Genomic DNA, 25861 nt, shown 5'->3' with positions numbered 1-25861 from the left:
TTCAGGATTGAACAAAGCAAATCTTCACAAGGTGCTTGGCTGCATTGTGGAATTTGCTTCCACAAGAGTCAGGGATGGCCACCAATTTGGAAGGCTTTAAAAGAGGATCGGGCAAATTCATGGAGGAGAAGGCTACTAGCCATGGTGGTCCTACCTTCATGCCAGAGGCAGTATGCCTCTGAATACGAACTGCTGCAAATCACAAGTAGGGAGAAGGCTCTTCTGCTTGGGTCCTGCTAGTGGACTTTCCAGAGGCATCTGATTGGCCACTGTGAGAGAACAGGATGCTGGACAAGATGGGGGCCCTTGGGCCTTATCTAGCAAGGTTATTCCTATGTTGTTACGCCTGCAATTCTTGTGAATACCCCTCTTCAAAAAAATAAACAAAGATAGAGCAACAGTCATATACTGTGGCTTCCCAGGTGCTTGATAAACTCTATAATTTCCATCCTTTGGACAGGCAGCAAAACTAGAACATTTATTGAGAGCCTGAATGCATGGATCGAGAAGCTTTGAGGGCCAAAATCTGTATAGACCCTGGTCTTATTTTCCACTTTGATCTCAAGCTTGCACTTACAGGACTGGGATGCCTCCAGGTTTTCTTGGGAGGTGTGTAGGGTGAACTGCTCTCCCCAGTGTCACCAGCAACATGCTTTTAACTGTTGCCCCAACTCCTGGTGTGCCTATTAAGGGCAAGGGCAGTCAACCACGTTAGGAAGATGAAGTCCCTCTATATTGGGGGTAGAATAATATAAGAAGAGCTTGCTGGATTCTCGTCTCGCAGTGGCCAAACTGATGCTTGTGGGAAACTCTCAAGTAGGACCCAAGCCCAAGTGCACTCTCGCCTCCTGTGGTTTCCAGCAACTGGTATTGAGGAACATTACTGCCTCTGACCATGGCAGTACATCATGGCCACCACGACTAGCAGCCATGGATAGCCTTCTCCTCCATGAATTTGTCCAATCCTCATTTAAAGCCATCCAAGTTGGTAGCCATTGCCGTCTCCTATGGAGGTGAGTTCCATGGCTTAACTATGCTGCTTTTGCCTAGGAGCCCTACCTGAGTCAGAGAACCAAACAGCCATCTCGGGTTCACTTACGCTGAACAGCAAAGATTGGGGAAGGAAAAGGAGGTGACGGGAAATCCTTGGGGATAAATAAAGATCAGGGAGGAAAGAGGAGACGGAGATTGGTGTGTGGATGTTGCTTGGGTTCTGATTACCTTCAGTGGGGCCTCGGTGTCAGGGTCCAGGCCCATGTTGGTGGCGGCGACGCGCTTGGTGTTGACCCGCTTCCTGCGTTTCCGCAGCACTATGTATATCTGCACGTACACCAGCAGGGTGACAATGAAGGGGACGTAGAAGGAGACGATAGAGGAATACACAACAAAGGCAGGATTGGCAATGAAACACTCATTCTTCTCTGGAAGACACAAGAGATTGCAGGAGCGTTGTCCCAGCCATTAGGAGCTACTGCCAGCTTGCATGTGGGTTTGTGCTACTACAGGAAGGTGCAAAAGATGTTGTTTCTGGGGGAGAACCTCATCACACTTGGTCCCAATGTAATAAACTCCAATGCAAGCTTGAGATCTTCAGCAGTGGAGACTGCATGGCTGTTATGGAATCTATCCAGCCTCACATACATGACACTGTTCGTGGGGGAGCAGCCCGGTCCCAAGACACTGCTAATTTCGGGGGGGGGGCATGCTGTCTCCCTGCCTTACTAGTCTTTCTGACTTGCAGTTCCATAAAGTTATTTAAGAGACAAGGGGAGGAGGAGGAAAGTGAGTGTCAAGGCAGGAGCCGGGAGCCAGTCAGCAATAACTCCCTAAGTGTCAGTGAAGTTAAGTATTTATTCAAAGAAACAAAATAGCTCAGGCCTAGTGAGCACAGCAACTCTTCCCAGTAGGTCTTGCCCCAGTGAGGCAGTTGCAAGGACTGAAGACCCCCCACCTTCTCCCAGATCTCTAAGTCTCCTCCTCCCTTGGTTACTTCCCAAACAATCTGAGGCTCCTTTGTTTTGCCTGTTTCTGTTTTGCTCTTGTCATACCACTACGGGTTCTGGGTGTCCAGCAGGGTAGGGAACTGGTTGCAGGAGGAAGGGGAAAACCCACAGGCTTCACTCCAATCTCTGCTTCTGCCTCTGACTCTGGACTGCTTTCTGCCACAGCCTCTTTCTGCTCACTAAACCCTGTTACCTCTGCAGTTTCTGACACCTCCTCCAGTCTTCTTCCTCTGACAACTCATTATCATCCCACCACCACCTCCCTGACTCTGAGCCATCTTCCCTTGGGGCAGGCATGTCCAAAGTCCGTTTCGGGGGCCTAATCCGGCCTGCTGGTTGATTTAATTCAGCCCCCGTGGCAGTATATGTCCCAGGGCAAAATCCTAAAAATAGCTTAACAACTTTGGTCGGCCCTCATGCATGTTCACTTCATCAAATCTGGCCCTCTTTGAAAAGAGTTTGGGCATCCCTGCAGTTTACCCAGCTGGTGCCTCCCACCACACCTCTGTATCCAGCCAGTCCATGACAGTGAGTGGTGGAAGTTTGCACCCCCTCAGGAGATCAGATGTTGCTGTGGCAGAAATACAGCATGACCAAGAGACACACAGTGGGCTATTTTTCTAGATGGACCTTTGCCAGTCTTTCTGAATGAGCCATTGCTGATTCATAAAAATAATATGAAATTATAATTGGGGCAGAGGAATAAAGAGTATCTACACCAGCTTTTGACACAATGGTCCACTCCAGTTGTTATTGGACCACAACACCCATCAGCCTCTGCCAGCACTGTTAGTAAAGGCTGTTCTTCCCAGTTGCTGTGCTGAAGGTAGGCCTATTTCACTCTTTCTTGTGTTTGTGCGCACATGTGTGCATTTGCTTGCTTTCTGCACAAACTACCCTATAGGGTTACAAGAAGAGGAAGGCTGAGTTGTGACCAGGACAGAGAGAGATAATGGTGACTCAGTTTACAGCCTACCCCCCCCCAGACTTGAACCCAGTACAGAATGCACCCCCTATTTTATTTTATCATGCTTACTTGTGTTGTTCAGCCCAAAAAGCAGTGGGCAGGAGACGGCAAAGGAGAGGACCCAGACCACGGCAATCATGACAGTGACTCTGCGCTTGGAGCTGTAGCGTGTGTTATAAAGCATCGGCATGGCCACGGCAGTATACCTGTTTGGAAGGGAGACACAAGAGTGGGAGCTCAGTGTGGCATTGGAGCTCACCTGCACTACTGAAAAACAAACAAGGAGGGGGAGGATGGCAGAGGAAAGTTCAGGTCCAGAGACAGCAAGGATTCAACATGCTGTGCTGGGATGAGCATGCAATCCCTTGCAAGCTGGGAGGGAAATCAGAGATGGATTCTCTACCTGTCGATGCTGATGGCACAAAGGTTGAGGATGCTAGCTGTGCACATCATAACGTCCAGGGTGACGAAGATGTCACAGTGGATGCGGCTGAAACGCCACTCACCAACCACCTGAGAAGAAAACGGCATCAGTGTCAAGGATGGGAAAGTCCAAGACTCTGTACAACAATAATAAAGAGTTGGGTGGAATCTACACACATATAAAAACGCTGTGAAATTGTTTTAAAAAAAAGTTTTGAAAAATATAGTGAATTCGCCATAGCTCACCATCGCCATCTAGTGTCACATTTGTATATCACACTTTACAACACACTTGAAATGTTTTATTTTCAGCTGTATAGCTGAGTCCCTGGGGAGACTTGTTCATCCAGGTATATCTGTTCCATTTTCCAGCCAGTTGGCCTTTACATCAGCCTCCCCTAGCCTCACACTCTGCTTATGTTTTGGGCTATGATTCCCATCAACGCTAGTCAACCTGATCATGCTGGGTGGTGATTATGGGAATTGCAATCCAAACATCTGGAAGGCACCAGGTTGGGAGCCGGCTGCCCTAGAGGAACTTAGAGATAGTTTTGTTATGGAATAATTCAAGATGCGTAGAAACAATGCTGGCATGGACTGCATCTGAGCTTCTTTGGTGCACTCTTCAATCAATCAATTTATTTCTCAAATGCCCAGAGCAAGACAGCTCCAGCATAACCACATAAGCGCTCTCTCCTTTCCAATCTCTGTCCTGCACAAATCACACCTTTGATCAGGTTTCCAGATGTTCATCGCTTGCCGCTTTTGGCTGTTGCAGTCTAGCTTATCTGAATGTAAAAATCTAGATGTGCCTGTCCGGAGAGATCAGCACTGATCCTGTCAGCTGGGGAGAATTTGGAAACAGACAACATGCTCCTGAATATACATCCAGCAAGCTGCCAACAGACTCCCCCCCACTTGCCCCCCAGCTCTCCCTGGCCTCTGTAATTCTTGGAATCTACATCAATCTCTCTCAGCATCATTCACTTTACAGGAGAGGATGTGAGACTTCAGAAGGAATTAGAAGACAAACTAATGAAGTGTTACACATAATGCTGGTGGGGAGTGCACTCTTTGTGTTGGTTGTGGAACGCAGCTTAAGAAGAGACCTGTCACATCAGGCCAGTAGACTCCCTGCCCCTGGCATCTGGCACCCAGAATGACACTGTCTGTGGGATGTTTTATTTATTAATTAAATCACTCTATAGCGAAACTTTATGAGTGGTTCATAGCAAAATAGAAAAGGTTGCATTCCCCCCCCCCTATTGTGTCTTACAGCTGCATGGCAGAGAAGCCTTCTGGGGACAAACAATGTGCATTTGCAACAGCATCCTTTTCAGCAGTAAAGCATTTTTGGGTGCAGGTGATAGACAACGCACCCCCAAAAATGTTTTGACTGTCATGTGGAGCACTCAGCAACAGGGCTGTTTTTGATTTGGAGATGTAGGAAATGCAAGACCCAAACACCATGTGTCCAAAATGGTTTGAGAATTGCTTTTTTAATGTATTTAAAAATCTAACCCACCCCCCACCCACCAATCACATACACTCCAAAGGGGAAAGAGCACACCTGTGCAAATATGGTTTGGTAAACGCAGTTTTAGAAATGGGCAAAAGTTGTGTGTTTGAGTGGAATTTGATTTCTTGGCGGTCAAAAACTTGTTGGGAACGCTTTTCTTGCAGTGCATTCGTACAAATGAGTTTCATGCGTCACATTAAAAATATGCATGCAATATTTCAACCAGAACAAGGCAAAACCATCAAAATCCAAATGACACTGTCTATTGTCTGATAAACAATCAGCCATTATTTGTTTTTATTCTCTTGGAAGGGATAAACTGATATTCCATTTGAAAGCATTTTTTTGTTTACTTTGGAATGGAGCACAGAAGTAAGAGCAAGAGAGGCATTCCTGTGCTGTGATCACACTTAAATGTATGTCCAGCAGCAGGTAAATAGCATCCCATTGGGGAATCCATAAGATTCTCCATTATTATGGGATTAATGTGGACTCCCTACCAAATTTTGCCTCTAACAGAGTCAAACAACTCATCAAAGAAAAAATTTATTTGGACTCTAAATGGAGGGACCTTCCTTCACTTTCCCAGAGGCACACGCATCCTGGTATCCAATATATAAAACATCTTTTGGGCTGGAACAATACTTCATTAATCTCACGCTGGCACCCCTTAGAAAAGCATTTACAGCTTTGCATCTTCAGTGTATGCTCTCCGCATATCGAATGGGAAGATTCTATAACACCCCTGTGTACCAAAGACTCTGCACCTGTGAGTCGGGAGACATGGAGGACATTCAACACTATTTGTTACAATGCCCCTTATATACATCCCCTAGACAAAAGTTCCTTGATTACAGTACATCCTTTGCCCCCTTTCCAACCGACCTCCCCTTGAACAATTCTCTATTTTGCTTGCTGGCAATAACAAATTTATTACTGCACTGGTTGCAAAACTTGCCTTGGCTGCAAGTAAGTTGAGAGCTAGGCACCAAGACAAGTATCATAAGGGGGAGTGTGAGATGTGGAGTGCTTAACTTATGCAGGTGTGATTTTTGCATTTTTGCATGTTTGCTTTGCTATTGTTGTTGTTCAGTTTTAAATCAATTATTTGTATTCTACGCATTGTGACCAATTGTGATGGCTTATAGCAGGCATCCCCAACCTGCACCCCTCCAAATGTTTTGGCCTACAACTCCCATGATCCCTAGCTAACAGGACCAGCGGTCAGGGATAATGGGAATTGTAGTCCAAAACATCTGGAGGGCCGAAGGTTGGGGATGCCTGGCTTATAGCTTTTGGCAATAAAAGATCCATCCATTGGCAATCCATTCACCCATTGGGGAAATTGTGCAAAATAACAGCTACTAAGGTAGATTTCCTGGAAGACTTGCTGGTGCTTTCTTGAGCCAACCAGCTTCTTGAGCCAACCAGGATTTAACTAACTCAATGGCTTGCCTAGTTCCTGCCCACAGGAACACCACAGACAAATCAACACCCTAATGAGGTGGAAGAGTGATAGGAAGGGGGGCATGTGTGAAGTGGACAGGTCTTTCCTCAGCTTGGCAGTTTTTTAGTGGAAGTGTTAAGTAAGTGGGAGTGCTAAAATCTTGTGCAATGTTCTTGGGCGGGTGGGACTTTAGCAGGGTGTAAGACATGGAAGGAAGGATTTTTAAAAACAAAACAAAGTGAAATCCGTACAGTACAACAGGTGGCTCTTTGAACACTGCATGCATTAAAGAGTGCAATGCCCTGAGCCAAAATTCCTGCTCCGGGATATACATGTCATGACAGCCTAGGAACCAAATGCAACCTTCTAGGCCTCACTGTCTGGTCTCTCTTTCCAATTATTTTCAATGCATTTGCCTACACATTTTGCATGCATCTTTTACATAAGATACATACATTTTCTGCACTGCATCACAAAAGCAAGAAACAGCATCACAAAAGCAAGAAAAGTGCATAATCTGGTTGGGTTCTGATTTGCGGTCAAGTTTGGGAGTGTCAGGTTGGAATGGTGCACTGTGAAAACCAGGTGGGAAAAGTTCCTATCCCCTCCCTTTCTTAGGCCGCATTCGCACAGTAGTTAATTCAGTTTCGCTCTGTTAATTTCCATATTCTATTTGAGCTTTTGCATGACATAAAACCCACTTCTAGCAGAAACTAGTGGAAGTTTAGTGCTCCCTTCTGTGATAATTGGTTCCAAAACAATCTGTTTGCAACCCCATCGATCCAGAATATCACAGAAGTAAAGTGACAACCTTTAGGGTGTTATACCAGCATACAGTCATTTCCTGCCATTTTCATGGGGAAAACACAGTGGAACAGAAGCATGCATGTGTGGAAAGGGTGGGGGAATGGCAACACTATCTAATAACATTTGCTGTTGTGTTATACCATGTCCACTGGTGTGAATGGAATTTATTGTGGGATGCCAATATATCGATCAAAAAGCCACAGTTCCACAATACAATAGGTATGCCATGTGAAAGGAACATCAGAAAATGGGACAGTAGCAGTAGCATTATAATAAGAAAAATGAACACAATATTCCCCACATCTGAACACCTCCCAAGTGTTTGGGTCACCTCTTCCTGACCCTAAATGGATGAGCTTCGAGGCTTCTTAACCAGGGCAAGTTGCAATAGACTATTCCTAGAGTCTGCCTACCTCCAAGTAGACCCCCCATGGCATCACCAGAGTAGCCACGAGCAGGTCTGCCACGGCGAGGCTGACAATCAGGTAGTTGGTGGTCGTCTGAAGAGCCTTCTCCCTCGACACAGCCATGCACACCAGCACATTTCCAAAGACGATGACGAAGATGAGGAGAGTGAGGAGCATGGCATAGAAATTATACTGAGGGGGCTCCTGTCCTGGGCCAGACCCATTGAGGGTTTGGTTATCGTAGCTGTCATCATACGAGGACATGTTCTGGAAATCCATGAGGAAGAAGCAGCTGGTTTGGGGATCTGCCTCACCACAAAAGGGGAACACAAAAGAGTTGGTCATTAACTGGTAACCAGCAGTGAGGAACATTTAGTCACAGATCCTAAGGCCACCATATTTGAACAACAATGTTTCAGAGAGAGGCTCCAGCATGAAACTGATGCTTAACTGAAATTTAATACAATGCAGGCAGAAACCAACATAAACTGGGGGTGGGGGTGGGGGTTGTCTCACTACAAACAAACAATTGCCCTACTTTAGGTGTTTATCATTTTCAATCATGCTATGCTAATTTATCACCAATGGTTGGTTGGGAATGGTGTGCCCATTCTAACTGGATCTTGTATTCATTTCTGCTCTGCAAAGCGATGGGAGTTTCCTGCTACTGTTTGTACACTGCGCAGTCTTTTGGTCTCACTTTGCCATGCCTCCCTTCCCTTTGTACATAAGTATGTATCTGCCTAGGGCACCTAATATGATTTTATCCATTCATTCTCAGGATTTTTAGAACCTTCCTGTCTGACGATATGTTGACAACTTGCAATAAGTCTGCATAGAAAGCTTAAAACAGCAACACTGCAACAGAAAATATATATATAAAAATCTGTATTTAACAAAGTAGAATAGGGCTTGCAAAAATTGCCCTCCTTGAAATGATATCTTATTAACCGAGTGTATCTTAAGGGCTAAGCTCAAATGACCCATTTTTTGTGCTATACAGGATGATTTTTATTTATTGGATGGATATTGTGGCACACGGTTGCTCAGCATTACAAGTCTGTGCAAACGCCTGGCTCATCTAAGACTTTATAGAGCTTTTATTGTCAATAACGATGGAGCTTACAGGTGGAGACTACTTTCATTTTTACCTATCTTTGATATTTGTAAAAGGAATCCTTGTATGAGTCAATACTTTATTATTCCTTTAGAGATGTGCTGTACCTCCTGTCCTTCCAGACTATGAGGCTTTGTGGTTTACACCTTGATTCTTTGCTTTCTTTCATTTTGTTATATTTGCACTTCTTATCAAATCAATAAAAATATATTAAAAATAAAAATAAAAATAAATTCTAGGAATTTAAGAACAGCCTTCTGGATCAGCTCAATGGCACATCCAGTTCAACACCCTGTTCTCACTGTGGCCAACCACAGTGTGGGGGTGTGCTGGGGGAGGAACAGTGGAAAACTTAGATCTAGAGTGTGGCGTTTCTGCTTAAGCCACAACGCGTGAGTTCAAAGGACAGACAAGGTATTGACCTGCAAGCTTGTCTGGCAGAGAAGAGGGAAGAAAGACCTTTTTTCCTCTCTCTACCCAGGCACTTTTATTCACCAAGAAAAACCCGCCTTACAAGATTCAAACTAGCCAATGACAATCTTCCAGCGCAGCCCCCCAAAATAACCCACGAGGGCATGAGGAGAACAAAGACTCTTTGAACTTTGCAGAACCAGTTTAAACTAGTAACTAACTTCCTAGCTACAGGTCTATTAGCATTCCAAAGATCAAGTAGAAGAAAACACATAAGATTGATAGTAGGAAATGAAGGACGAGCATCCTTGCCATATTGACACCACCCAGGCCTCCAGGATGTTAGCATATCTACTTCAGAGGGACAGATGCTCTGAGGTTATCAAAGGGACACATCCTTTACCAGCCAGATGTAAATTAAACAGCAAACTTAACTAAAGAAGAGACGTGACTCGCTCTAAAGGCAGCCAATAGGAACAGCCAATTTCAGGTCATGTAGAATTGGTCATAAGAAATCATATCTTGAACATAGACCAGCAGGGAACGTTACACTCATCACAACCGCATATGGGTATTGGAATGTTTTTATGCTCACCCGCACAATGTCTAAAACAATGTATCACTTCTTATTTAATCCTGCATGAATACCACACTAGAGGGAACAACTCCTTCCCCAGCTCCCTGACACACACACAGACCCAGGAGAAATTTGTCAACTCAGGAGCTGGTGCAAATCAATGCCTTTTCGATTTCCTTTCCACTATTCCTAATGACAGTAGTGGATCTTGTGGTCTCAAATTTCAACGGCGCAATGGATATAAAATTTACAGCATGTAATGGTTTAAGAGAAAATTATATGAAAATGATATATCGTTGATATCTAACACCGAGTAAACTGACAAAAATGTATAAATCTAAATCAAACAAGTGTTGGAAATGTAAAGAGAAAGAAGGTTCTTTTTATCACGTGGTGGTCTTCTGGTCAGGTTAAAGCTTACTGGGAAATGATATACATTGAATTGAAAAGGATGTTCAAAATAACTTTTGTAAAAAACACACACACAGAGAGAGAAGCTTTTCTTTTGGGAATTATAGGGATAGAACTACCTAAATTGCATAGAAATTTATTTATGTATGCTACTACAGCAGCAAGAATGCTACTAGCCCCCAAATGGAAAGAAGCAGAAGTCCCAGCAAAGGAAGAATGGATACAAAAACATATGGAGTATGCAGAAATGGCAAAACTTACTGGAAGAGTAAGAAATCAAGATAGCAATTTTTTATTAAAGAATGGAAATGGTTTATTTGAATATTTACAGATAAATTGCAAACAGATAAGAACATTGGCAGGATTATTGTAATAACCCACAGTTTCATAAGAGTTTGTATTTAAAGCAGATAATTAAACAAGCAAATTAAATAAATTTCGATATGCAGAAGATAATTTAAAAATAAATTTAAGGAACCTCAGAAAGAGGAGGAAGGAAGTCAAACTTTGAAATGTTTAAATGATAGTAAAATTAATTAAATGTATACATTTGAAAAGTATAAATAAAAACTTTTTATTTAAAAGTTTCAACGCCGCCCTGTGTGACAACAAAATTTGGTGCCCTCCACTTCTCACCTTCCATTCTACATCCTAGTTGCTGTGCCCTCTGCAGCACCCCTGAGGCTTCACGCCCCATACAACCAAACTAGTTATGCTCCCCTAAATCTGTCTCTGAGGTTAGTTTGACACCTGAGATAAAGGGACTTGTAGAACTTTAAACTTTGCATATCGCTCAGTATGCGCAGTGGGGAGGGAACGCCCCTCCAAATGATCCATCTATAGCTTATTCAAGTTTCACTTGAACTGAAAGGCTGGCTGGTCTGAGACATTTAGTATTCCTTCCTAGAGGCCTCCCCTTGACTCAATGGCCATTCTCGGCGGGAGATAACAAGAAGGTTAACCATATTAATTGAAGAGGAAGTTGGATACAAGACTATAATAATCCCCGCTATATTGCACTTGATGAGCTAAGGCATCTTCTTGGCCAAGTACACACCGATTTAAAGCTCCTTCCTTGCTGTTCCTGCTCCCTCCCCTCTGAGATGTCCTTTCAGCAAATTATAGTCTACTCTTGGTGGCATTTCCTTCCACCTGTGGGCTGGAGAGAAAAGCAGTTAAGTAGCACTTTCAAAAGCAAGGTAGGGCATCCCCTTGGGAGGCAAGACCACTAACTCACTTCTCCCAGTTTTGTGAACTTCTGTCAGATAACTTCACACAGAGAGTTAAAAAAAACTACTGAAATTTTCTTTTTCAGGGTGACCTTGCTATATGTACAAATGGAAGTGTAAGAGTTCATTGACTAGACTAAGGTCAACATCCTTTGGATACTCAATAACTCAATGTTATTGTGAATCTGTTCCTTGGTTGCTTGCAGATTCATCAATAATTAAAAAAGAAATCCCAGCTATACTCCTATACACTGTTGCTCTTCTGTTTAGGTTGGCTTTGAGAGCATCCATGATAGTTAGTTGATCAACATGGGAAATATCAGGGGTTGAATCGGCTGATAAACTAAAATAACCTGCCTATTGGATGTGCTCAGTATTGTTGCTATTCTGATGGACCTTTCTTAATGCAGAGTATTTCCTTGTTATTCGGTGTGATCCATAAGCCTACGTCATTATTGTCTCTGAAATCACTAGTAGCATGGACAGCTGGTATTTATGTGTGTGCAATGCTGAGTTTTCGCTGAGATAATTTGCTTTGTTTTCCGATTCTTTGAGGCAGCAATGAGCTTGAACTGCTTCTTTTGGTGCAACCATCTCCTAGCATGTTCCTTCAGTGCCTGTTGTTAATTCTTTGGTCATGCCATTTCATTGTCACTTTCTTCAGAAATCTCCGTACTTGTAGTGGTATTTACTGACAACAGTCGTCCTTGAAGTTCTTGGGAGGCTGTGTTCTGTGTATAAACTGGTTGTTCTTCATTTTGTTCAGACTGCTCAGTATAGTCTACTTGATTGTCTTATGCTTGTAAACAAGAACATTCTGCATCTTAGGGATTATGCAAGGTTGTTTCTGTCTGCTGTACAAAGCCATATGACGTGACTGACTTTAAAGCTTTGAGTATTTCCTTCTGTTCTTTTTGTATCTTGTTTACTAGCACCGCTTTCATATTGCTTACTCATTATCATTTTCACAACAAGTCAAAATTAAGTCTGATTGTGATTCCCAAAGAATCCTCACTTGTTCTCAAAACGCACACTATAATGATAGGCAGTGATATGAACACTTGTATTGCTTCATAGCTGACTTTATAATTTGATTCTGAATAAAACCTCCATGCATTTTGCTAAACTGTTAGTATGCACTTGTGTGCCTGTCATAGATTCATATGCCACATGCCTATTGTTAATAAGCAACTGGGTCTAGATTGGGGGTGCCATCTCCCATGGGGCAAGCCCATTTTTTGGGGGGACCCAATACTGTGGAGGGAGCCAGCCCCCCCCCCCCATGTTCTGGTGGCAACAGGAGAAGGAGAAGCTGCCGCCATGTTTGGCTCCACCCCGGCTCCTCTGTCATCCTGACGTCACACACCGTGCAACATTGACACCCTCATTCTCCTTCAGAAGTTGGCGCCTCTGGGCTAGATAGTAAAATCTGCCTGGTGTTTAAAAAAAAATAAAAAATTGGCAAGATGCAGAGGCCCCCTTAGATTATGAGGCACTTAGATTATATGTAAATCCAACATGCCTTATTGAGCAGTCATGAAGCGGGGCAGGGGGGGGGGGGGGACGGGGCAGAATGCATATTAAAATTTGAAGTGTTGCTCCATAAGTTTAAATTGCTCTATAAATGGTGGTATTTATGGTACGGTTTACGTTTTGCTGTTTAATTAAAATATGGCTCCCGACAGTTCCGAACACACTTTGGCAGGGGTGGAAGAGTATTAATTATTTCCCCCTAGAGATCTGTTTTAGTTATGCAAGGAAAATGCTGCCAAAGTGGTCGCCCCCCCCCCCAAATCCCAGCAGCTTCTAAAGCTTCTGTAACTGCATCACTTTTTTGCCATCTCTGTTTGATTATGCCTTTATCTAGGTCGGCTCAAAGAAAGATTAAACACTGATTAGAACACTTCAGTAAACAAAATGATTTTGCAAAGGTTTATGCTAATTGGATATTGCTATGGTGCTCATTGTCAAAGGCTGCATATAATTGTATGACATAATTGAAAAAGGCACATTTTTCAAAACACTGCGCTGCAGAAAAGCACATAATGACAAGAGATTGGAGATTTACAATTCCACGGCTTTCGATGGAGGATTTTGAGAAACATTTGAGAAACGTTATCCTGACTTTGATTGAGTGTGCGGCCGTGGCGACAAAAGGCAAATTCCATGCTAAGGGTTATTAGGGGAGTGATAGGAAATCTAAGTGCCAATATAGTAATGCCCTTTTGCCAATCTCTGGTTCAGCCACACTTGGAATACTTTCAAAGAGGATATTGTAGAACTGGGGAAAGGTGCAGAAAAGGTCAACTGAAATAATCAGGAGGGAGCGCTATGCCTTTTATAGGGGGGAAAGCAGACTAAACCCCAATAATGTCACATTAGTAAGGGAGGCTTTGTAAAAAAATATGGCTGTTTGTACTTCCAGCCTGCAGTTTCTGTTTGCGATAAGAAAGAGAGCCACTTCTAGAAGAGTCCGAAAATTGTAGTTAAATGGAAAAGCAAGAATCTGCCTTCACTTTTGAATCGGTATGGGCAGTGGTTTAGTGGTCCAGGCTCATGGAGGTGGGGTGGGGGCAAAGACCCATTGCTATTTCTGCAGCAGGGTGCCTGCAAGGTCCCTGTCTCCAGCATCCTAGAGTTACCTAATCGCCAGGAAAGAGGAACTTTTTAGCCACTGTATGTTCTGAAGCTAAGCATTTGGGAACATGGAAAAGAAATGGTGCTTCAGTTTCAAGGAAACGGTGTGCAAGTTGTGCTACGTACAATGGAGCTTCAAGGGAAACACACCTTAAGTCATTCAGAAAGAAGATATTGGAGCATTCCACATCATTTGCCCATGTACATGTACAGAAAACATTAGATATAGGTGAACGCCAACACATGGAGATCTGCATTGATGGTTGCAACGCATCCCTGAATATTATCCCTGAATACTATTGTATAATTTTAAGATTGTTGTGTAAAGTTGTTGTTGTTGTTAAAATTTGTATACTGCCATGTAAGGTCAAAGGCGACTATGGGGTTGCAGCACTCATCTCACTTTCAGGCCAAGGGAGCTGGTATTTGTCGACAGACAGCTTTCTGGGTTATGTGGCCAGCATGACTAAACTGCTTCTGGCACAACGGAACACTGTGATGGAAAGCAGAGTGCACAGAAATACTGTTTATCTTCCTGCCACAGCAGTACCTATTTATCTACTTGCACTGGTGTGCTTTCAAACTGGTAGGTTGGCAGGAGCTGGGACAGAGCAATGGGAGCTCACCCTGTCACGGGGATTCAAACTGCTAACCTTCTGATCAGCAAGCCCAAGAGGCTCAGTGGTTTAGACCACAGGTCCCAGGGTGGTTAACAGGAAGGTTGTTTAGAAGGTTGTATAATCTAAGAAAGGGTGAGGCTATGACTTATATGAAGGGACCTTTCATGTCTGATTTTGCCACCACATTTACTGGGTGTAATGAAGTATGGAAAGTATTTACCATGAACAAGATAAGCAACTCAGCTTTGAGTTTGTTATTTTTAAAAAAGGTGTTTTCTCCGGAATAATTGGATTTGTGAAGGATAATGCATTAAAAGACAAGTTGTGCCAACCACGTCTGCTTTAGATGCACAGTTTAAGATTATTGATGAATGACAGCACTCTGGAAATACCAGACACAATATTGACTGATTAGCTATTTTATGCAATTTGCACCCATCACTATGAAGTGGCAGCAGGTGGGGGAAAGGAGAGCGAATCCTGCAAATAAAGAGGCAACAATGGGGCAAGGCTGGAAGTGAAAGTGGGGAAAGGAAGAAGATAACTTAAGTGACATCAAAGGTGTCAACAGTATGGCCGATCTGGATCAGCATAGGGTTAAGGCATGTGTGCTGAAACAGTCATATGGTTCTTTGAGCAAACCAATGCTCAGGTAAGATCCAGTAGCCAGTCTGGTTGGCTTCTGTACATGGAGCCGGGGGCACTGTAATTTGGACATGTGGCAGAACCATCACACAAAGCCTTCATTAGGCACCAACTTATTCATCCTTGGATCTCCTCGACTCATTTTCCAAAGACACCATTTTGGCTGTGCTTGCTAGCCCAGTTTTGCATCCCAGTTCTGCTGCATCTGCACCCAGGAATCAGATCTCTGTTCAGTATAATTAATTTAATTGACACAGAAATGGGAAATGTATGTGTATTTCATGAAGTTTTAAAATGGAAAAATGGCTGGATGTGTATTGCTAATGTTGGGGCTTATCCACAGTACTTTTCTAAGTGGGCTCTGATAATTAACTCACTCTTGTTTTCCGCTAGCTAACATGTGAGTGTTGTAACCTTAGATCAGATGACCAAGGTCTTGAGTTGCAAATTCACCATCTTGAAAGGCTGGTGGTTGTTAGCCTTTCTCTGAATGCAACAGAGAACAAACAGATGTGATAAATGGCTCTCTCAAAGCTGCATAGCCTTAAGCAGGCTAAGGCAGGATGGAATGGGGGAGAGACACACCATTTTTTATTTTTGGAGTTACCTTTTATTTCTAAGATGCTGAGCCTGTGCTGGACAGCACAATACATTGCATAGCTGTATTGGATGTATCATTTGATGTTTCTGTTTTGTTTTGAAAAGTTCTGCCGGTAAAACTTTGAATAATACTTTTTTGGGTCTGGACAACGATTCCTTTCAAAAGAAGTCAGTTCTTATGCTTCTAGTGCACAATATTAATATCTGCAATAATCACCACCCAGTTTAAAGTGCTCTCCCCAGTTATGATTCGAACTGTGGTGCATGAAGTGGCTAATTAGACAGCTTAATTAACCAACAACTTCATGTGTACCATTAAAAGAAGGTTTTAAAAAGAAGAAAAACACTTTATCCTATTTTTGTTTTCCTCCAACCAATTACTGTTGACACAGTTTGATTGATCTGAGCCACCCTTCTCAACCTGACGCAGTGTGTGTGTGGGATCTGGGGTTCTTCAGCAAGGCAAATCCAGAAGAAACCAGTTCTGAAAGCTTCTCCAAGCTGAGCCCCAGGAGCTGCCAAGTCTCACCCTGTGATTTTCTGTTTCCCAGTAACGAATGACTTCTTGGCTTTGGTGGCTCTACAGCTGAGTACACAGCAGGGAAACATGAAAAAGACATATTTCATTTGAACTAGCCACCCTCTCCCCATCCCACCATGGATTTAAAATTACTCGGAGCACTTTTCAGTTTTTGGAACATAACAGCAGCCCTGCAGCATAAAATCAAAGTCTCATCTTCCCCCAGCACACTCTCCTTTCCACTGTGACCAACCAGATTCTCTGGAAAGCCTACAAGGGGGGGGGGGTGTCTCAATGTAGTAGCCCCCTCCCACTTGGTACCCAGCAACTAGTATCCAGAGGCATGTTGGGTGGATGTGTTGGACATTTACTGGTGAAAGAAGACATATGGCTACTGTTGTGCTGAGAAATGAATACCTGAGACCTTTTCTCCTTTTCTCCTTTTGCATGTGGCCAAATGCCCTCTTCAAACGAGTTTGCAAATGAGCTCACTCTGAAATATAGATGGATGGATGGGAAGATAATCTTGCATTTCACAGAGTGGTAGGAAGTTTAAGCGGCTTCCTTTTTTACAAAGCAAGTTCTCTCCTGAATAGTTGGTGTTTTTCAAACATACAAGTTCAGCAGAGTGGCAACCTGGTGGGCACTGGTAGCCTACAGAGTATTGACATTTCCCCATAAGGGCCATTCCGTGAAAAATGAGCCTGATAAGAATGTTAGATGAGCACTGGACTTTGGTGAGGAAGATTCCAAACGTGCAGTCTAACCATTTTTTTAAAAGCTAAAGACAAAAGAAGTTTATTTTATGGACCTTCTTTTCAAAAGTCCACCCACGTAGTCTTCACAGAAGTGTTCAAATTAAAAGTTTTCTGATGATTGTCCCACCCGTGACAGCATTTTTCCCTTAATTTTGTATCATTAAATTTCTTAAACTTAATTCCTGATTACATAGTTGTAACCAATAAACATTGATTTAAACAGATATGCTGAGTTTATCATTGAGTCACCTCCCAACTCAAAGAGTTTTTCCATAAATCAAACTTATCTCAAGCTCCATGTCCTTTTTTTGTCCCACCCATGACAAAACTTTTAACATTTAATAAAATTGTCAAAAATATCCATAAAAATAATAAAACATTAGTAAAATGTTCAGTATCTTATTAAGAACATAGTTTAAATTTTGGTTGTTAGTTTTTATGTATATTTACATTGTTACACATGTGTGAATACCAAAAAACATGGTCAAAATGTCCCACCCGTGACAATGGAATGGCCCATAATTACAGCTTGGAATACATCCACCCCCCTGCCACCAACTGCCCCCACCCCACAAGGCTCCTTCTGTGACAGTCAGTGTGGTGTAATGGTTAGAGTGCTGGACTGGGACCTGGGAGTACAGGGTTTGTTTGTATCCCCACTCAGCCATGAAGCTCACTGGGTGACCTTGGGCCAGTTACTGCCTCTCAGCCTAACCTACCTCACAGGCTTGTTGTGGGGAGAAAATGGGGAGGGGAGAACAATGTACAGCGATTCCAGCTCCTTGGGGGTGGGGGAAGGTGGTATCAACATGTAAGAGAGAGGGGGGGGGGAGAGAGAGAGAGAGCGCCAGTGACCTGCAAAAACACCAGACTTCTTTCTCATTTGCTTGGCTGCATTGTAGCTCTTTTTCTCCCCTAAGCAGGTAAGAAGTGTTAAATAGGTAGTTACAACCAACCATCAATGTTCAAGGAATGAAGCATCTTCCAGCAGCCATTAAATTCTGGAGAAGAGGAACTTTGTATGACTATAATCGTTCTATTTCCCAGCAAACCCTTTCAACTGGAACCAATAAGAAATGGCTATGCTTTTTGGTTTGCTGTGAAATTCTGCACTGTGCATGACGCAAAGCACACAAATGGCACCTTCTGGTGGATTGTTATGGATAGTTTTAAACTACAAACGTTTCAGAGCAGCTTTAGGCATCTGAAAATCTCTGCCAGACAATGGGCAATTAATTATTCCCTGTTTAACAAGTTTCACGCTGGGGAGAAGAAAACATATTTGATGACAAAGCAAGCAACAGGAATCATAAAATGACAACAGAGTGGAAAGCAAAAGGGAACCTGCCGCTCGTGGTGCGAGATTTGTTTGTCCAAACACTTCAGCTGAATCACTTCAAATAACAAATTCGTTTAGAGGGAAGAACGAATTTACCAATGAAGCAGGGAGATGGCCAACTGGTGCTCACGAATGCAGGGTAATCATTCCACAAGAACAAACCAGATTATAAATGCTTTGTAAACATGTTTTATTTTGGGGGTCACACCCATTCCCTTTTTAGAGGATTCATGTCCTGAGAAGACCACCACATTCCATTCCTCCAAAACGTCTGTGTCATTAATATGTACGGTACAACTGCCTCACCTCCATGGGAGATGGACACAATATTGAATGGTGGAGGAAATGTTCAAAGCATTTCAACCCCCAAATGAAGAACTATAAGCTCTCAGGAAGTGCTAAATGATACGAGGCACTGTTGTTTGGCCCTTACTCAAAGGTTTTTTTAAGTGGGAAATGAAACACAGCCTTTTTGGAGGGGTGGGGTTGGGAATTGTGTTAGGAGTGATGGGAATAGCAAGGGAAAGGGGCTGATAATTAGCTCATTCTCCATAGACTGTCTGCCCACTCAGGGCTTTCCCACACCTCTGTTTGCTGCACTGCTTCCCCTCCAGAAAATCATTGGTTTACTGCTGAATCATACCAAATGGTAATTTTGTTTTCCATGGAACAGATCTCTGTTTGTTCTGATTTTGAGGAAGATGTTGTGAGGCTCCAGAGGTCTCTTCATCAAATGAAACTGACCACAAATGATGGGAGGACAGGACATTCTCCCTGTGCTCAAAATACTGGTTAGAAACAGTTTCCAACGTGCCTGCATTAGTGTTAAGTCATTCCATTGGCCTTTTCAAAATACTGCATAAGTAATAGATGGTGACACACAACCAGCTCCTTGAGGTTCTCTCAGTTATCAAGACAACCATTGACCTCTCCTTGAATTAATAAATTGTTCTGCTTTGCACATCTCTTTGGCAATTTAATCCCAATTTGCAGAGGAATTTTTTTTTATTGTCCAGAAATTATTTTTGTGAGGACACCTCTCTAGCTCCCTCCATTTTCAGAAGCAGTATGCTAACAATCATAGCAGGTCTGAGAGATATTCCAGCATTCAGATATTAGACTCCTGCAAGGAAGATACTCAAAAGGGTCTCTAAGGATCGACCAGGAAACTGCCATTTAAGGGAGTAAATTATGCATTCTCCAAATTGCTTGACAGAACCTACAGTTAACACACACACACACACACACACACACACACTCAAAAGCAAGTAAGAATACACACCACTCTGCCATCTCTTAGTTACTTGAAGGTAATAACAAGCAAGGGACAACCCCCCACCACCAGCAAAATAAGACCCTAATATTGTGTTCAGAGTTTTAGGTGGCATAATAAATATATCATCCTTATATGGGTTATAGAGGAAAGTAAATTCATTTAACCCCCCCCCCCCAAAAGCCCCTGGATCGAGTTGTCTGCAATTTGGCAGTCTTCGTCCACCCTGGCTGGGCTTCTGTGGCTTCAAAGTTTACCCACTTCTGCCAAATGTCAAAAAAGTGATAGCTGTTTTTGTATTTTGAGAAAGTTCATTTTACACAGAGCAGTCAGAATAGAACCACAGATCAAGGCAGACAGGGGGGCTCAGAATCAAATCAGAATTTCAAAAAATGTGCAGGTATAAAGTGGTTCTTGGAGCTGGCACACACCCCTAGAAGTAAATATTTATCTACAAAACTTTATATTCAGTGTCATTTAACATTTGGCCACCAACAGTTTATGAGAGTTCATATTTGATGCCCGTGAAAAATCAAAGTAAACAAAAAGACTCCAAGTAGAATTTCCTAGTTAATGGACAAAGAAATCTGAAGTTTTGACCACAGTGTCAACAATGATTTAAGGAACAATATAAACCTACTACAACGCACTTTGCCTACTCTGACCTCAAAACCCTACCTTTCTCTTTTGAGGAATGTTGGTGTGAGTTTTAGGATATGCCCTTACCTAGGATGGCCATGTGGCCTGTGTTACAGAGGACAGTCCTCTATTGAAGCACCATGTGAAGAGATTAAGTTGCTCATCGACCTGGACATCAGAATATACAGGGCACCTGGTCACAGTCTTAAACTCTTTCTAAATTTGCCTTTATCAATCTGTATTTGCTTATTCACATTTTAAGCCAATGTTTCTCCTCTTTTTTGGGGTGTTGTGCAAGTAGACCACCCTACCTTGAGCAGACCTTAAAAGCAGCAGAACTCCAAGAGATGGACTCAGCAATCCCACACAGACATTGGGGACTTTCAGTTTAGAAAACAACTGCAAGTCTCCTGCAAGGCCAGAGGGAATCTCTTAGGCATTCTTAAAATCCAGTAACAGCACAAAAAGAAAATGGACTTGTGATCATTTGAGGAGAATAGCTAGGGTTGCTGAATAATTTAGTTACAAGCAGGTTTTCTCAGCAATTCCATCCCCTTTACACTAATGTGGGTTGTTTATAAAGAATGAAGCAAACACCGATAATTTCCTACCAGGCTTAAAAGCTGGGGAAATGTTTCCTTTGGAAGAACATAACAACAGCTTTGCTGAGTCAGGCCAAAGACTCATCTAGTCCAGCATCTTGTTTTCACTGTGACCAACCAGATACTCTTAAGCAGGGCATGAGTACAACAACATACTCCTCACTTTTGCCCCCTGGCAGCTGGCATTCAGAGTTTGCCCCTCTCTTTTACCTTCCCTGCTCTGAATTTTAGATTCTAATCATCTTGGGACAGCAACCTGTTCTCTCGTACTTTGCAAAGTGCCATGCACGTTGATATAGCGCAGGTAATTCTCACAATATCATTTTTAGCACAACACTTTGCAATCAAGTTGGCTCACACATACCAACTGGGTTATCAAGTAGTGAGAAGAAACCGAGCTATGTGTGAACGTGTGCGTGTGTGAACTGGAACACGTCTACCCAGATTGAGAGTGGAAGCTTAAGACAGACGTCCCTGCAGACACACACAACTAGGTGCAAGACAGAACCATCCTTGTTAAATGCATCGGCAAGTGATTAAGGAAAGAGGACATCTAATTTCATTTATCTTTCTAAAAGACAAAGGGGGGGGAATGAGGCTGAGGTGTGCGCGCTTTTTTCCCTTTAAAGGGTGGTGATGGGGAGAGAATTACTAAGATAGCAAAACATTTGCAAATATCAAACTCTCCCGTGAATAAAGAGAGGCCTTTGGAGCGCTTTTGTGTGGTACTTGATTCTGTCAAAGAACAAAATGTGTGGCACACCTTGGCAATGTGTGGCATATAAGTTTAAGAGCTGATAACTCCCAAAGGGCCCTGCTTGACAGTATTATCAATTCAGATTGACAGAACTACTAATGTCGCCTTGCAAACTGTCAAAGTGTCACAAATTAATTAAATGTTAGCTCCGATGATTCAGTTTGCAGGGGGCGGGAAAGGGGAGAAGACGGGGATCAGGATGCTAAGCGAAGCAGCAGCACTAAAGAATGTTGTTCCCTTGTTGCCCTTGGAGAAGGCACTCTAGAAAGGGCCACACAACATCCTGTGCTGACCCCGGAAAGATCTGAAATTGCACGAAATTGTGAGAAGGAGGCAGTGATTGCCACCAGCTTGGAAGGGCTTTAAAAGAGGATTTGGACACATTCATGGAGGACAGTGTCAGTGGCTACTAGCCACAGCGGCTCTGCCCTGCTTCCATGGTTGAAGGCAGTAATGCTTCTGAATACCAGTTGCGTGTAGAGGTCCTCAAGCCCACCCCTAAGTGATTCACACCGGACACAGAAATTTTGTTTAAAGTTATTGGCATAATTTTTGGCCACAACTTTTTTATTAAATTACAACATGTGAGTGGTTGCTTAGGCATTGGTTTGACTATAAGTCCCATCTAGGGGACAGGCTGACTTCCAACCGCTTGGTGGAAGACAGCAAAGGGGAAAACACTTAGAGGAGAGGATTTGGGGACGGGGCGGCCAGGACCCTCCCTCTCCCTTAATGTTCCCAGGGGCTCTAGCGTGGCCCTAACCCATGACCAAGGGACGGACAAGCATGGAGAGCCCCTGGATTCCTTTAACGGAATTCCCTGCGCAGCAGCAGCATTGGAGGGGCAGGCATGGCCAACCACTTCCCCTCCACCAACCAAATTGAATAACCAATGCCTAACCGCCAACCTTACAAGTTGTGACTAATTGCTACATAGTAGGCAAAACCCAATGGTCACAGCCAATCAGCCAATTGGGAAAATTCCTACCAGGCCCCTGCCACAAAGCAGATGACCCCATGACAGGCATAGCAAGGTCAAAGCACACCTATACCGAGGGGGGGACGGGTGGGAGATCCGGTGCACGCAGCAAAGAGGGGCTAGTGCTGCGAGCGCCCAGAATATATAACCCCTGAGCTGTCTATCAAACTTTGCAACATGCAATTCTCCCCAACAACCCCAAAAGCCCCTATCAGCATCCTAGCTGGCTAATTAAATCCCGCCCCACAACTCCAGCAGGGTGTCTTGCTAGGCCCCAACCGCAACACGTGCTCTCTAGGAAGGAGAACACGCTTTGCTAGAAGCCATGGGAAGGGGAGAGGACTCTTGTGCTTCATGTCAGGGACTGGGCAGAAGAGGAAAGGTGGAGACCGCCTCCCTGGCCTGAACCTTCCAGAGAAGAGGAAGACAGTATAGATCAGGGTCGGCAACCTGCGGCCCATGGCACAGGGGCAGTTTAACTGGCCCATGAAGAGCCCCTGAACTGAGCTGACCGCTCAGTGTGTCCCCGCACACGGCGCCAAACCGGCACAGTGTGGCGTGGGGCCGCACTTCCGCAGCACCAGAAATTGTGTCTGTGCATGCCCAAACGCCAGAAATCATGTGTGTTTGTGTGTGTGTGTGTGTGTGTGTGTGTGCGCGATCCAGCCCATGGAGAGATCTCTGTGGGACTTGACTGGCCCAGGCAGGTAAAACCTTGCTGACCCCTGGTATAGATTTACAACAGTGGTTTGCAGGAGGTCATAGCTCAGAGGCTGATGAGGGGGAAAGTTGGGAAATAATGGGACAGGAGGAGGAGGCAGAGCCGGAGCAGCTGGCTGACACCTTATCACTAGAAAGCATTCCAGACCCCCCCTTCTCCCAGAACCTGGCAAGCATTGAAAGTAGGAGAGCAAAGGGCTCAGAGACAGGTGGCCCTAAGCGGCAACCATAAGGTAAAAAGTGAACCATAAGGTAAAGGGACCCCTGACAATTAAGTCAAGTCACGAACAACTCTGGGGTTCTGGCACTCATCTTGCTTTACAGGCAAAGGGAGCTGGCATTTGTCTGCTTCCGCAGACAGTTTTTCCGGGCCATGTGGTCAGCATGACTAAGCCGCTTCTGGCAAAACCAGAGCAGCACACGGAAATGCCATTTACCTTCCTGCCAGAGTGGTACCTATTTATCTACTTGCACTGTGTGCTTTTGAACTGCTAGGCTGGCAGGAGCTGGGACCAAGCAAAGGGAGCTCACCCCATCACGGGGATTTGAACTGCTGATCTTCTGATCGGCAAGCCCTAAGCTCTGTGGTTTAGACCACAGCGCCACCTGTGTCCGTAACCATAAGGTAGGTGGTGCCATTGATGAATGAGGAAGTAGGAAATAAGAGGGGTGGAGATTTACCATACTCAGAGCAACACCATTACTACAAGAGGCTGCATTTATATGCTTCTCTCTGTGATTATTGAATAAACAACATTGGTAAGAACTTTCCTTGTCTTACCTATTATTGGCAATCTATTGTGGGGGGTTGGATCCTCTGATGCCTGACACTTAGGTTCCACTTGTGAGTTTCCTACAGGCATCTGGTTGGCCATGGTGTGTAGGATGCTGAACTAGATGGGTCACTGGTCCAACATATTCTCCTTATGTTCTTATCTTCTTAACACAATCAATAGTCAGGAAGGATGGGAGTGGGAGTCCAACAGAATGGCTACACGTTCCCTCCTACCCATGCCAAACAACCACTGCTGACCAGAGTAGAATTATAGAACTTTCTGCCACCAAGTCCCACTTGAGAGGGCAGCAGATGTGAGAGGTATAGTGACATAGCTTTCCCATTTTAGGTAGAATTTGTGGTACCGAAGAGTAGAGATCCGCTGGGGAACATGCTGCAAAGTGGCAACCTATTTGCAGGAATGAAAGGAAGAAAAAAGGGGAAATCACATATTTCCCCCCCCCCCTCAGAATTCTGTCCTCTGAGAAATTTTAGCTCTAGCTAAATTCCACTTTGTCCTCCTTAGCATGATGAGAAGGATCCTTTATGACCTGGAGCACTACACCTCTGTATAAATGAATATTTAGAAATAGCCACTTTACAAAATAGATCACATCTCATTTTAGTGGGGACAGCTGTAGCTGAGTGACCTGTGTTCCTGCTGGTGCTGCGAACTGTTGTGGCCAACTTAAAGGACCTTGCATCTCTGCCTTCTTATGGTTCTTCTTCTTTAAACCAGATTTGGACCAGACAGCCTTTCAAATGGGGTGTGTGTGTGTGTGTGTTTGTGTGTGTGTGTGTGTGAGAGAGAGAGAGAGAGAGAGAGAGAGAGAGAGAGAGAGAGAGAGAGAGAGAGAGAGAGAGAGAACTGGCTATCTATCCCAGGCCCTCAGCTAATTTCTGCAAGTCAAATGCCAACCTTGCTAGAGTGTTCTAAATTGCAGGACCGGCCCTATGGCAATTCTGCACTGTCCAGACTTAGAAGAAGAAAAGAAGAGGGAGAAGGAGAAGTTAACTTGCAACCATTCCCACAACACCTCCTGCTGAGGCAGACCTCACTTCACATTTATTCTTCATTGCCGACACCAAGATAGATGTCGAAAGTGTTTAATTACTGTCGGCTTTTTGGAGATGGGGGTGGTGAGAGCTATTTCAAAGTGGTTATACCTTGAAGGTTTTTTGGCAGCATGCAGAATTAATTTTTCTACTAGTGGCAGGACCTAAGTCACAAAAACTGCTCCCTCTCATTCTGAAATAGCAACACCAGCAAAACCCAGAGGCTGCATGTCTCTCCCTGGGGAGACAGGCTTTCTCTACAAATGCCCATGACTGTGATTTTTGGGAAAGGATGTTCTTTGAGGGGTATAAACTGCCTGTCATCAAACACAAAACTAATCTCTCACCCACCCCCAATATTTTCCCTGAAGGCTTGGGTGAAACATAAAACAGTACAGTGGTACCTCGGTTTAAGAACATTCCTGTTTATGAACGATTCGCTTTACAAGCTCTGCGAAACTGGAAGTAGTGTCCCGGTGTGTGAACTTTACCTCGGTCTACGAACGGAATCTGAATGGTGGAAGGGCACCAGTGGCAGGAAGCCTCTTTAGGGAAAGTGCACCTCGGTTTAAGAACGGTTTCGGTTTAAGAACGGACTTCCGGAACGGATTAAGTTCGTAAAC

At 43.8% G+C, this 25861-nt stretch overlaps 1 protein-coding gene across 2 annotated transcripts in view; it reads right to left on the bottom strand.

Moving 5' to 3' along the window:
• Positions 1–25861, bottom strand: part of DRD2 (dopamine receptor D2) — a 71580-nt gene that overhangs the window by 5382 nt on the left and 40337 nt on the right. For both annotated transcript variants that reach the window (XM_033172395.1, XM_033172396.1), the window contains exons 2-5: positions 7580–7878; positions 3374–3483; positions 3040–3176; positions 1222–1421 (exon numbers count right to left, since the gene is read on the bottom strand). In XM_033172395.1, coding sequence (XP_033028286.1) covers positions 1222–1421; positions 3040–3176; positions 3374–3483; positions 7580–7852 — 720 coding nt within the window. In that variant the 5' untranslated portion in view covers positions 7853–7878. The remainder of the gene's footprint in view (positions 1–1221; positions 1422–3039; positions 3177–3373; positions 3484–7579; positions 7879–25861) is intronic.

The sequence above is a fragment of the Lacerta agilis genome, chromosome 15, assembly GCF_009819535.1.
Source record: "Lacerta agilis isolate rLacAgi1 chromosome 15, rLacAgi1.pri, whole genome shotgun sequence".
NCBI lineage: Eukaryota > Metazoa > Chordata > Lepidosauria > Squamata > Lacertidae > Lacerta > Lacerta agilis.
Note: the sequence above shows the minus strand (reverse complement) of the source record. Positions and strands in the feature narration are given on the sequence as shown.